This window comes from Drepanopeziza brunnea (genome assembly GCF_022702325.1).
Source record: "Drepanopeziza brunnea f. sp. 'multigermtubi' strain 214-2 chromosome Unknown ctg13, whole genome shotgun sequence".
In the NCBI taxonomy this organism is placed as follows: domain Eukaryota; kingdom Fungi; phylum Ascomycota; class Leotiomycetes; order Helotiales; family Drepanopezizaceae; genus Drepanopeziza; species Drepanopeziza brunnea.
In genome coordinates this window covers 1,591,757-1,604,443 of record NW_027094076.1, presented here as the reverse complement: position 1 = coordinate 1,604,443, position 12,687 = coordinate 1,591,757, and the positions used below count along the sequence as shown (strand labels likewise).

Here is a 12,687-nt window from a genome sequence, read left to right as displayed (position 1 = left end):
ATATTATTTGAGGTCTTTCTTTGCTCGGGGCTTTTTAGCGTAAATCCGGATTGCATTGCGGTGGGATGAAAGAAAAAAAATCTTCTCTTCTTGTGCTCCCACTGTGACTGGCGTGTGATACCTTTCGGCTAGGTTGAGAATTCGCTTACCCATCCGTTTATTTTTCCATCCCATTTATTTTTCCGTCCCATCTTTTATTCCTCCCATTTGCTTCTTCATCCCATTTGTTTATTCGTCCCATCTATTCCGTCTATTCTTTACCTCTGTTTGCTCCGTAGAGTAGCGCACAATCAATACCTGCCTTGCTCTGCTCTGCTCTGCTCTGCTCTGCTGTGTATCATTCGTTGTTGTTGTTGTTGTTGTTGCCTGTCATTTTTTCTTTTTCTTTTCGAAGATAGGTACATGGATGTGTATATATATGTATGTATGAGTGTGTATATGTGTGTATATGTGAAGAGCTAGCGAGCCAGCCAGCCAGCCAGCCAGTTACTTATTTATTATGAAGGTGTGAAAGAGAGGGGAGTTGGGAGTAGGGGTGAGAAGGAAGGGGGAAGGGGTAAGTGGTAGGGAGTAGGGAGTAGGGAGTAGGGAGTAGGGAAAGCCACGTACGGACGACGTCTTTGTAGTGTAGTACAGTCAGTCGTGCGTTGAATGAGGTGTTGATTGGGGTTGGAGGGGAGGGGAGGGGGGCATCAGGGAGGAAGGGGGGAGGGGGAATGAGGGGGGAAAAAAGGAGGAGGAAGAGGGAGAGGAAGAGGAAGAGAAGATGGCAGGGAATTGAAAAAACCAAAACCAACGAGTTTTATTGGTGTTATAACAGGAGGGCGTGTATCTCCATTTCAACTTTCAAGAAAAAATCCAAATATTATCCTCCCGATTATCTACCTTTTGTGTCGAAAAGAGCGACTGTAGTTAACTAATACCCTTTCCCCTCTTTTCACGCCCGGTTCGATACCTTTAAGGTCTGTTCAGTCTGTGTATCTGTCAATCTCTTTCCAAACTCCCTCCCATTAATATCATTGGCCCCTTCGCTATCCCCTTCCCCCATCTCACCTCCTCGCCAAATCATCTCACACCACACCTATTCAATCTCATCTCACCTCTTTTCCTAGAAGACCAAGCTCTTACTTAGCCTTCGACATCCTTCGGCGGTGCAATTCCCTGGTTCCTCTTCCACATCAGCCCACTCACAACCCCGCTGAACGCAAACAGGACGCACAGCGCAATGCTCAGCCCCCACACGGCCTTCATCTCGAAACAGCTCGTACGGTCCCCGCCCGCCCAGACCCAGTAGTTGGCCTTCTGCATGTTCTTGGCTACCGACATCATGAACTCCCCACGGTTGCCGCCCGAGAAGGGGAGCGCGGCGCACTGGAGCGGAGGTGACAGTATTAGTATCAGTATTTTATTGATGTTTCAGATGAGGAGTGATAGGGAAGGTTCGAATTCTTTGGGGAAAAGGTGGGAAGGGAAAGGGGGAGAATAAGGGTGCAAAACGTACGTCAAGGTAGGAAAGGGGTTTGCCGACTGTGACGGCGACGACGATGACTGCGATCAGGAGGAGAGAATCTAGGGCGCAGGCAATGAGGAAGGGAAGGAGGGAGTCGAAGTAGAGGATGTAGGTTATGATTATGTAGAGGGCTGCGATGGAGGCCTGCGAGTATGTAAGTATCAACCAAGTGTTGCAGGAAATTTGGGTCAATAGAGGTAGGATGGGTAGGTGGAGAGTGGGAGACGTACGACAGACACAGTACCGACCATCACATCAGCTGGCTTCTGCTTGGCACTGACCATGAGATTGATAAAGTTCGAGCAGATGCCAATGATGGTTATAAGGCAAACCATTTGCAGGGCGCGGGAGACAGTGTAGGAGGCTCCCAGGGCACCGTATTGTGGTCCTGGCATTTTGAAGGGTGCCGGGGTTTTGAGATGGGTGGTTGGCTTCGTGGTGGGAGTGTTTCCGGTTTTTTGGGGGCTCCGGGTGCTGTTGTTGATGCTGCCGGAACTGATTGACGTAGCTTTGGCTGAGCTGGGCAGACTTGAGATGAGACTTGCTGTTGAAGTTGAGCAAGAAACAATTTCTTAGGAAATGGGGTTTCCTTTCTTGTAGAATATCTGGAACCCAACTTGTTAAAGAGGGTACGAAGGCTTCGGCTAAAGCTAGACCTGCGTTCGATCGCTCTTCGTGAGCTTGCAATGTTCGAGATGAAATTGTATTTTCTCTGGCTGTTTTCGTCTGGACTGGGCGACGTTGGGAAGAAGCTCTAACTGGAGAGGATAGAGAGATTGCAGGTCGTGCAACTGGTCTAGTCTTAGAAGAGACCGGCGATCGAGGTTTACTGGAAGGTTGATTGTCTTGCGGAGCCGATGCTGGGGATTTGCTAACTTGAGCTAGACGTGGAGATGGTGTAAGTTACTTGAAATGGACAGGCTCGGCAACAGGTGAAACTCTTAGCTGGGGACCGTTAGAGTAGACTGAACTTGATAGATATGAAACGGGAGATTGAGGTCTGAGGGAAGGCTGGTGATCCTCCTGAAGAGATTCTGAGTTTGGAAAAACGGCTCTTCTGAAGACTATATATGGAGGTGATTCGGGTCTTTTGGAGAATTCAAATCCAGACGCAGGGTCGTATCTTGGATTCGATAAAGCTTTGTATTGTACAAACGGGAGAATCCTGGTGGAATGAGCCCGTTATGAGGCGTGCAGAGAATGCCGTTGACGGCAAGTGGCCAGTATACGGAATGAAAGTATCGGTCGACGTGGTGAAAGCGTAACTTGATAAGATGTTGAAGAATTGGCTGAGCTGGCAGGGATACGAAATTCAAGACGGCGTCGTACTTAACAAAAGAGACAGTCTCAAGGAGATGCAAAATTGAAACAATAAGAGAAGTAGGAAAGAGACAGGTTTGTAAATGTGAGATGAGATGAATAAATGGAATGAAGAGAGAAGCAAGCAAGCAGACTCAGCGTTCATATATACATACTCATCAAGATGGACATCTTACCTCGAGCACTGTGTGAGTTGAATGTGAGTAAAATAGCAAACTTATAAAAATATAAATTGTTGATACATTCGATTGTTGTGACAAGCGCTGCGCTGGCCAGTTGGGATCGATTCCAGCCCGGTCGGAAGAAAGCTCGCTTAATGTAGCGGCTGCAGGATCGACATGCCTAGCTCTGGAACGACTTAGAGCCAGACAATCCATAAAGACTCGCGTTAGAAGAAACTGTAGTCCGAATAGACGAATGAGACATCCGGGAACAGCCACAATCCTATCCTTGAGGTGAGATCAAGATGGGTGGCTGTGAGCCGGGAGAGACCCGGCCGCAGTACAAGCATCCGGAAACATGCGGCTTACGGCGGGCCTCCGAGAGACCCGTTAGATGTCTGGATAGACGTGAGCATTCTCCAGAGCATTGACGGCCTTGTGGTCGTTCTATAGTAGTCGTAGATCGGTAGAGTTGCGAGGGGGTCTGGACTCGTCGATCTCATCTACTCTCAAATGTTTGAAACTGGAGATTCTATTAACAGAGGAGATTGATAGCGCCAATAGATACGAGACATTAATACGAAACCGTTTTAGCAAGGAGAGATGAAGCGGAAAAATACTTGAAGTTGATGTTGATGTCTGTATGTGAAGAGGATGTATGTCTTGAGACAAGGCTACGCTACGCTAGCGTGGCTCAGCAGCCTCGCGTGCGCCCCACCTAGAATTTCCGTTATTCGACGCCGAACATCCCAATCATTACCACCTCTACCAACCTCTCTCCCACCCCAATCATTGCTCTCCAGCATTTCAACCGAACCCAATGTCAATCTTTCATCGGTAGCATAGCTCTACAAACCCAGACACACAAAAAGCGCACACCATGACATCCGCCGCTGCGCCAGACATTACAGCCTTGAAGAATGCAGTCTACGAGGGCTGCCTCGCAGCCTGGGATGAGAACGAAAGGGATCCTAAGATGACGTTCCGGCAGAGCGACATCCAAGACCTGGATGCTATGGACGGTCATGATGTGAACATGCTGTTACAGGTGGTGCAGCGGCTGCTGGATGAGAAGCTGTTCAAGGTTGTGCAAGGGGATGAGATCGCGTGGAAGTTGAGGACTAAGGAGGAAGCTAAATGGTATGTTGCATTCTTCTCTGTACACAAACCGCTTTTCCTGGGTACATCTATATATACTTAGCAGCACACCAAGAGCACAGAGCTCGAGAGATAAGACTGAACATGACTGACAACTGCCCAGCTACCGCGGCCTCACAGCAGAGCAAGAAATCGTCTATATGCAGATCGACGAAGCTGCGGCCGATGGCGCCTGGTCCAAAATCATCAAGAATAGGAGCAACCTCCACGATTCCCTCTTCCAATCCGCCATCAAGCACCTCCGCGCCAGAAATCTTATCACGGAGATGAAGTCCGTCGAGCACCCTACCCGCAAGATGTTCATTCTCTCCTCCCTCCGCCCCTCCGAACGCACAACTGGCGGCCCCTGGTACACCGACAGTGAGCTCGACGAGGAGTTCATTAACACCGTAATGCGCGTCCTGTTCGAGCACATTCAGAACCGCACGTTCTACAAGAGCAGCTTGGCCAGTCCCAAGGCGAAGAAAGTCCACAAGAAGATGACGCCGGAGGAGATCAAAGCCCTGCGCGCCCAGGGCCTCGGCCGTCGCCGGGAAAGAAACGAAGACGGAGAAGCGGCGCGCAAGCGACGCAGAATCGACGCCATGCTCCCCATGCCTGCTGACTACCAGGGCTACCCTACCCTAGCCGAGCTCACCCTCTGGGTCGAGAACATGAATGCTTTCTCGCAGACGCTAGCGGCGAACGACATCCAGCAGCTGCTGGACATCATGTGCTTCGACGACCGGATTACGCGGGTGATTAGCGGAGAAGGCGTGAGCTATAAGGCACTGAGACGGAGTCTAAGAGACGAGGAGGAATGCACGAGTAGGCTGACGGAGGTCCCGTGTGGACGCTGCCCGGTGTTCGATCTATGCGAGGAGGGGGGACCCGTGGGGCCGAGTAACTGCGAGTATTTCAATGACTGGCTGAAGATGTAAGTAGGTAGGTCCGCGGTTGACCATTCTTGATTGGCAATTCTGAGATTTGGACGGTACCGGCTGGCAAAAGTTCGATTTTTTAAGGGGGGGGCAGCAGATAACGAGGCCGGCTGGTTTGGTTAGCTGGATGGATGGACTTGCTTGCTTGCTTGCCTACCTTCGGTGGCGTTCAGGATGGATGGATGGATGGATGGATGGATGATACCAGGACATTTGTCCGTCGCACCGACACCGACATCAGTTGAAACCACTGAAATTTGAAGGTGATTGATGACGAGAACAGAAAAGAAAAGAAAAGTATCTAGAATACAATAATTCATGTACAAGTAATAAATAACGCCAGAGTTCGGTCAGTTGAGTCGTACCTTGGGACTTTTGGCTGCAGAAATCACGACTGGTAGTGGCTATCGTAGCGATTGAACGATATTTTTTTTTGAGCCTGACGTTAACCTTCGTAAGTCAAGTGGGTAGATATGGCATGTTCGAAGAAGGCGTGATACTCCTGTAGTGTGGAGTCCGTGTCGCCGAGGGGCTCATCAAGGGTGATGGGACAAACAGGATCGGTGGGAGGAGAGACTGGTTGTACTCTCACCCCTTATGAGTAGAGACTGCTATTAGTCAGGCAACGGGTGGACCATTATCGGTAAAGATGAATGTTAATAAAGTCACTGAATAAAATATCACATCGAGCAATCATACGCGAAAAAGTAAGACGAGGTAGTGAAAATCTTTGTCATTGCCAACTCATCGTCAACTTTTTGTCCCTTGCCACCAGATCCATGCTTCAAGATAACCAGCGACTATTGTATCACCGGCGACAGCTCAAGTGTGATTCGCAGGCCCAACCATCAACGACTACCTAACAGAGCAAGTTTACAAGACGCCAGACTTGACGATGGTGGGCTTCTTGTTATAGTTGACCTTGCCGCTGCCGGATCCGGTAGCCTCGAGGGCCTTCACGATCATCAGGGATTTGTCGTCGGCGACCTCACCAAAGACGACGTGCTTGCCATCCAACCAGCTAGTGACGACGGTGGTGACAAAGAACTGCGAGCCGTTGCTGTGGGAAGGTCGAAGTCAGTTGTTGTTTATCATATACTATATCTTTCTTGCATGGAAAGGAGAGAGCGTTGAGGCTTACGTGTTAGGTCCGGCGTTGGCCATGGAGAGGAGTCCAGGCTTGGTGTGCTTCATGACGAAGTTCTCATCGGCGAACTTCTCTCCGTAGATCGACTTGCCACCAGTGCCCTGTGTAGGTGTGAGATCCTACTCTGAGTGTATGTATGTATGGGGTGGGGGAGGGGACGAACGTTGCCACGGGTGAAGTCACCTCCTTGGAGCATGAATTGAGGGATGATGCGGTGGAAGGCGGAGCCAGCGTATCCGAAGCCCTTCTCGCCGGTGCAGAGAGCTCGGAAGTTCTCGACGGTCTTTGGGACGACGTCATCGTAGAGGTTGAACTCGATGCGGCCGGATTGCTCTGTGGAGGGGCAGGTCAGCTCATGTTTCTTTTGGGGGGAGAGGGGGGGGGGAGTGGGGGTTTTTTGCCAGACACCACGAGGTGGGGTAGCTCGATGATCGGCATCATCAACATCAAATCACCCCTCGAAAATAGCAACAGGATGCTGCATTGAGGTGAAGATGCCTGACAACAAAGTGAAAGGAAGATATGGATGATGCCGATGATCAATGGAGAGGAATGAGACACAAGACTCACCAGCAACCTTGGAGGTCTGCTTTCCGGCAGCGTCGAGGACTGGGCCCTCCCAAGTGACGTCGAAGAAGCTATAGCTTGAAGTCAGCACACAGCGGATCCGAGGTCGATACAACTTGGGATTGGAGGCTCACGTCTTGATGGTCATATTTGCGGGTGTTGCGTGGAAAGATCTTGTTCTGGTGGTTGTTATTGTTGATGGTTTGAATGAGAAAGATTTGAAGAGCGAGGAGGGCGAGGATTTCAAGATGGAGGGGTTGAGGCGGGGTCCCATTTTTAAAGTGGTGGGCTAGTCGGGTTGCGGATTAGCGTGGACCAATTCACCACCCGCTTCCTTTTCTTGCATTGAGAGTCAATCTGTTCTCGGGCGATGGGCAGCGGGCAGCGGGCAGCGGGCAGACGATGGAATTGGATGGACTTGGATGGGACTGCAGCTGGATCAAGAGCCTCTCTTCTCTGCATCTCCAATAGCTGAAGCTATAGCGAGCTATAGCGACAGCTGAACGACAGCTTCACCTATAGCTATAGCTATAGAGCTATAGCTATAGCTTTCGATCAATACAGACGAGACCGAGACGGCCATGAGAGCTCCCTTGCCACCAGGATGAGCACCATCCAATTGCCGGTGATCCACGATGTCGCATGCACGCATCCCATTCATTCCCTCTCACTACTCGAACATATCGAGGCCAGAAAGCTGCAGACAGACGGAGAACCGAACAGTACGGAAGGGAACGTACGTACCGGACAAGTACAAGAGCTCGAGGTGAGATGGCGGGAAGACCGTGGAGAAAGAGAAGAGTCTCGTAGACTAAAGTACAACTGAAGGACAATCAAAGAAGTAGAAGACGAGGTCCAGGATTGGCGCTGATGGGGATGGATGTTGGTACAAGTTCAACGATGCGCAGGATAGGAGGAGCAAAAGTACTGATGCTTGGACTTTTTTTTTTAATACTCATCTCCTAGGGCCTGACAGGGGGGCATGTGTTTTCAACGAAGGGATTAGATGAGATGAGATACTGCACCCCATCTCGAACATCCAGACTGCTGGATCATATAGAGATCCACAGACTGATAGTGCGTTGGTTTGGTAGTTTCCATTTGGCCGACTTTTCTACTTCCAAGCTGTTCTCTTTCTGTTCACGTGACATACTACTACAGCCATCACTCTGTACGAATACGAACAATACTGGTAGCCCCCTTCGAGGTCTTGGCGTGGTCGGATCCTTGTCTCATCTGTGACGACTTTCAAGAAGACACAACTATCTCTCGACGCGCGACCTATACTCACCTCCCACCTCCTTTCCACCTACCACCCACCACCCAGCCCACAAAGCCATGGATCTCGCCAGTCTCAAGGAGGCCGCCGCCAATCTCACCCTGTACGATCTCAAGGCAGGTGTGAGAAAGGTCCAAAATGGTAGGCTCCTCGAACTACTACGCCAGCTGTCTGCATGCTCACAAGGGACTTCCAGCTGTTATGAACTACACCGAAATGGAAGCCAAAGTCAGAGAGGCCACCAACAATGAGCCCTGGGTACGTACGCTTATCTCGTCCTGGTCTTCCACTTCCTAGTAGCCAACAGAGGATCTCCGGTCTAGACTTGGAATTTTGACATTATGGCAGGGCGCAAGTTCTACCATGTTGCAAGAGATTGCCAATGGCACATACAACTAGTATGTATATCACCCTCAGATGATATCCATCGCTAATGAGGCCTCAGCCAACTACTCAACGAGATTATGCCCATGATTTATAAACGATTCACAGAGAAAGCCGCAGAGGAATGGAGACAGATCTACAAGGCCCTCCAACTCCTAGAGTTCTTGATCAAGAACGGTTCGGAACGCGTGATTGATGATGCCCGGTCCCACCTTACTCTGCTCAAGATGTTGAGACAATTTCATTATATTGATCAGAACGGCAAAGATCAAGGACTGAACGTCCGCAACAGAGCCAAGGAACTAGCTGAACTTCTTAGTGATGTCGAGCGTATCCGAGCAGAGCGAAAGAAGTCCCGGGCAACTCGAAATAAATACACTGGTGTCGAAGGTGGTGCTGGGCTGGGCGGAGGCATGTCCAGCAGCAGTAGCAGGTATGGCGGATTCGGTAGTGAAGAGTCTGGAGGTGGCAGCAGTAGAGAATATGGAGGTTACAGTGGTGGTGTGTACGGAGACGGTGGAGGATTCGGGGGACAATCGAGCGATTTCCAGGATACCGGTAGCCGTCGAACCTCCACTGCAGGGGGTCGAGACAGATTTGAAGAATACGACGAGTACGATGAGGGGGCTGCCGCACCACCTCGAAGGCAAGCCGAGGCTTCCTCTTCCTCGGCGAGCCGGCGAAAGACAGCAGAGAGGCCTGCTACTAAGAAGCAGGAACCGCCCAAAAAGAAGGAGCCCGAGGTCGACCTATTTTCGTTTGACGACCCTATACCAACAACCTCTGCTCCTCTCGCAGCCGCCCCGGCCACTTCCAAACCCGGAGACGATTTTGACGACGATTTTGACGATTTTCAATCTGCTGCCCCTTCCACACAAGCTGCAGCTCCCTCTTTTCCAATTGCGGCACCTACTGCTGCAACCACCCCTTACACCCAATACGCCGCCCCACAACCAGTCTCGGCGCCAAAAGCCGCCAACTTAAGCGACCTTGTTGGATTTTCATCCATTTCACCCGCACCGAGTGTCAACGCCACACCAGTCAACTACTCCGCCTTTTCTCCTCCAGCAGCCACTCAACAAGCACCACGACCAACCGCATACCAAGGCTCCCAGCCAAATTACTTCACATCCGTGCAAGCGCCTTCTGCACAGGCTTCCCAGCCAAACTCAACAGCTTCAACTATCAAGTCCGCAGTTGGAGGAGCAAAGCCAGCAGGAGGTGATGCCTTTGGATCCCTCTGGTCGTCGGCGAGTGCCGGAGTTAAGAAGTCGAGCACACCTACTGCGGGTCCTGCTCTAGGTCAGCTGGCCAAGGAGAAGGCTAGTGCTGGGATCTGGGGCGCTGGGTCTTCGTCTGGCTCTGCTCCTTCACAGGCACAGAAGCCTGCTGGCCAGCAGTCTTATGGCAACGGCCTGGACGATTTGCTGGGATGATGAATTTGAGAGGACGAAGACCGGGGGGGGGGGAACTGTAGGAGATCTTGGTGCAGTGGACACATGTGGTTCGGCGTTCTTCGCTAGATAATGGCGCACAAAATCCATGACTTGAAGTATAAGTTCGATAGCAGGTTACCATCCCGGATTTTTCCTGTTCTCTTATCACCGGCACTCTCCCTTGGTCACAATTTTGTGGCTCCGCTGTATGGTATGCTAAGTAGCCCGCGGATGTTTTTGTTTCTCTAAACAAAGAACCCAGCGGAATTCGCGTAATTGAGGCAGGTACTCTTACTTGTTTATCTGCTTCCCCTCTACGCAACCATGATGTATGTTTGCCTCCGCAGTAGTGCTCAACGGGATATATGAATCCAAAACAGTCCCGGCAATACCTTGACGACCTTGCCTCCGATCCACTCTCGAGTAGTATCTATCGTCTCGGGGGGGGGGGCCTTCTGACTAGGATGGGTCTTGGGGCTGGGATTCGGTATGGGATGGGATGGGATTTGATTTTGATTTGACGGGATCTTTTTTGATTTAATATGAAAATGTGTGCGTGTGTGTGTGTGTGTGTGTGTGTGTGTGTGTGTGTGAAGCAAAGACCTGAGTCCCAGACCAGAGATCCCGAGATGCTGAGAAGGAATTCCTGATGGCGACAATTCGGAGATTGGAACTGCTAGGAGGCTTGTTCGATGGAGTGGAGTGGGGTGGAGTGGAGTGGAGTGGGATGGGATGGGATGGGATGGGATGGGATGGGATGCGCCGTTGCTTGGTAGGTAGGTAGGTAGGGAGCCAGGCCCTGCGGGTTGTACCGGTATGTAGGGTTGGGTGCCTTGCGGCCGGCAAGCAAGCAAGCAAGCAAGCAAGCACCTGCTCCTGGATCGTGGATCGTGGATCGTGAATTAAGCGAGCGGGGTTTTCGGAAAGAGCGCTCGTGATGGTTGCTTGGCACCTGGCATGTCATCCGGCCCGACCTAGTTCTACGAGCGGACTGGGTTTCTCGTCTAGGCAACTTGGTAGGTAGGTAGGTAGGTAGATAGGTAGGTGGGTGATTGGATGGATGGATGGATGCGAGCTGTATAGACGGTCTGGGTATCTGGTGGTATGTGGGGGGGAAAGACGGAGATGGGTGGAAGGGGCCGCGCGAGACTGCGTCTTGGCATGGCAGGTAGCTCTGCCTCTCCTCCCACCTGGGAGAGCTTTTCCTCCTTGGAGTTCACGGGCACGAATGTTGAGAAGTGTGTCTTGTGCTGTTGGGATCGCAGGTGAGTCGCTACCTATGTCTGCGGTGGACTACAGTAGGCTATGGGGGTGCAGCAGGTCGGGTGCTAGTAGTGCGAGCGTGCAAGCCGTATGGATTCGGCTGATCAGGGACTATCGATATGCGGTTCTGGCTTTGTAAGTATATCTAGGTAGGCAGGCGTTATTAGCGCACGGTCTAGGCTTTGGAAGTATGGTATATGTTAAGCGCTACAAGTATAATACGTATTGAGCGCTTTCAGTACGCAGATAACGTATCATTGTAAGTTCGCGGAAGAGGTATTATGAGTGCAATGAAGCTATATAGCGTCTTGGTACAGGCTTTCAGGCTTGTATATATAGAGTCCGTAGATCCCTCGTAGAACCTTAGACGATCGAATAAATCACTTCTCCAGAACAACACGTACCAGGCCTCCACTCACTTACATTCTGCGACGACGTGATCAAAATATCGTAGTCTCGTATTAGAGCACTGCGCGAAACTTCAATAGCGCCACTAATCTTATGCCGAATATGGCTGGGGTATCGAGATTGAGTTGGAGCAAAAGCTCAGATGTTGAGCTCCGGGACGCACAAGATGGGACGATGCCTTCGACACCACTTGGCCCACAACGAACACCACTCTCGCAGAAGCTTAAATCACTCGTCCCCAAAGCTTAAAGTACCTCTGGCAATCTTCGTCAGAGCAGCCATCATGGCTGGGACCACGTATGCGCTGGTTAAGCACGACCGGCACCGCATCGCCAACGCTCAGATTAATTCCGATCCGTCTGTGTGGTTGCATAAAGCCAGGTATGGTGGATACGGAGCTTGTTATAATGGTTGCAATGACTGTGATGATACGAGTTTCGCATACAAAGCTTGTCAGAAGACTGCCAGCGCCGTGGTCTCCGGTGTGGACTACAACGGGGCCAGAATGTGGAACTGCCTGGATCGGTACCCGACGGAATGTCTCGAAGCGCTTGGTAACATCTACAAGTCGGAAGCGCTTGCGGCGAAGAAACAGACATGCAGAAACCCAGCTGGCGGTGTCCATATTGACGATCCTGGCCGGCAATCATCGGCGCTTATATTACGTACCGACTTTGGGCACATTGGTTCCCGCCGGTACCTCTGCGAGCTGCTGTTTGGCCAGGACCGCTGTGTCAAGCACGCCGAATTCGAAGACGTAATGGCCGCTTTGCTGGCGGAGTCTGGCGACTTCCTCTGTCACAGGAGGATCCAATGCATTTCCGTGCTGGGGCCATAGTCCAACAGCAGACCGGTATTTTGTCGATCTGAAAGGGGGCGATATCCGGCATGGTCCATGGCTGGACGTCAGACTGCTACGACGAAGAATACATTTGCGGCGAAACATGCTCGACCTCTCCGTCTGGAGGTCCAGATGGAGGAACTTCAACAACGATCTGCACTCCGAGCTGGTGGACCAAGGTCGTGGAAGATGCGTCTCCTTTTGACTACGTCAACTGGTCGTTCCACCGAGTACAAGATTGCGGATTCCACTTGGTGCACGATCTGTAGGACCAAGTAACATGAGAATTGCAA

General features: G+C 51.1%; 5 protein-coding genes across 5 annotated transcripts; 3 read left to right on the top strand and 2 right to left on the bottom strand.

Moving 5' to 3' along the window:
- Positions 1–1,128: 1,128 nt before the first annotated feature.
- L3040_007590 (uncharacterized protein) lies at positions 1,129–1,905 on the bottom strand (the record flags this gene model as incomplete). The annotated part of the gene is made up of 3 exons (XM_007291203.2): positions 1,129–1,371; positions 1,502–1,654; positions 1,741–1,905. The coding sequence occupies 3 exons, from the start codon at positions 1,903–1,905 to the stop codon at positions 1,129–1,131; spliced, it is 561 nt and encodes a 186-aa protein (XP_007291265.2).
- Positions 1,906–3,871: 1,966 nt separating this feature from the next.
- Positions 3,872–5,069, top strand: L3040_007589 (uncharacterized protein; the record flags this gene model as incomplete). Its single annotated transcript, XM_007291204.2, has 2 exons — positions 3,872–4,131; positions 4,253–5,069. The coding sequence occupies 2 exons, from the start codon at positions 3,872–3,874 to the stop codon at positions 5,067–5,069; spliced, it is 1,077 nt and encodes a 358-aa protein (XP_007291266.1).
- Positions 5,070–5,942: 873 nt separating this feature from the next.
- Positions 5,943–8,019, bottom strand: L3040_007588 (uncharacterized protein; the record flags this gene model as incomplete). The annotated part of the gene is made up of 7 exons (XM_066154916.1): positions 5,943–6,129; positions 6,211–6,317; positions 6,380–6,549; positions 6,787–6,854; positions 6,918–7,072; positions 7,528–7,650; positions 7,969–8,019. The coding sequence occupies 7 exons, from the start codon at positions 8,017–8,019 to the stop codon at positions 5,943–5,945; spliced, it is 861 nt and encodes a 286-aa protein (XP_066010799.1).
- A 102-nt stretch (positions 8,020–8,121) lies between these two features.
- On the top strand, positions 8,122–9,882 carry L3040_007587 (uncharacterized protein; the record flags this gene model as incomplete). The annotated part of the gene is made up of 4 exons (XM_007291206.2): positions 8,122–8,203; positions 8,259–8,320; positions 8,411–8,460; positions 8,508–9,882. 4 exons carry the CDS (start codon positions 8,122–8,124, stop codon positions 9,880–9,882), a joined length of 1,569 nt encoding a protein of 522 aa, XP_007291268.2.
- Positions 9,883–11,836: 1,954 nt separating this feature from the next.
- Positions 11,837–12,391, top strand: L3040_007586 (uncharacterized protein; the record flags this gene model as incomplete). Its single annotated transcript, XM_066154915.1, has 1 exon — positions 11,837–12,391. The coding sequence occupies one exon, from the start codon at positions 11,837–11,839 to the stop codon at positions 12,389–12,391; it is 555 nt and encodes a 184-aa protein (XP_066010798.1).
- Between the last annotated feature and the right edge of the window lie 296 nt (positions 12,392–12,687).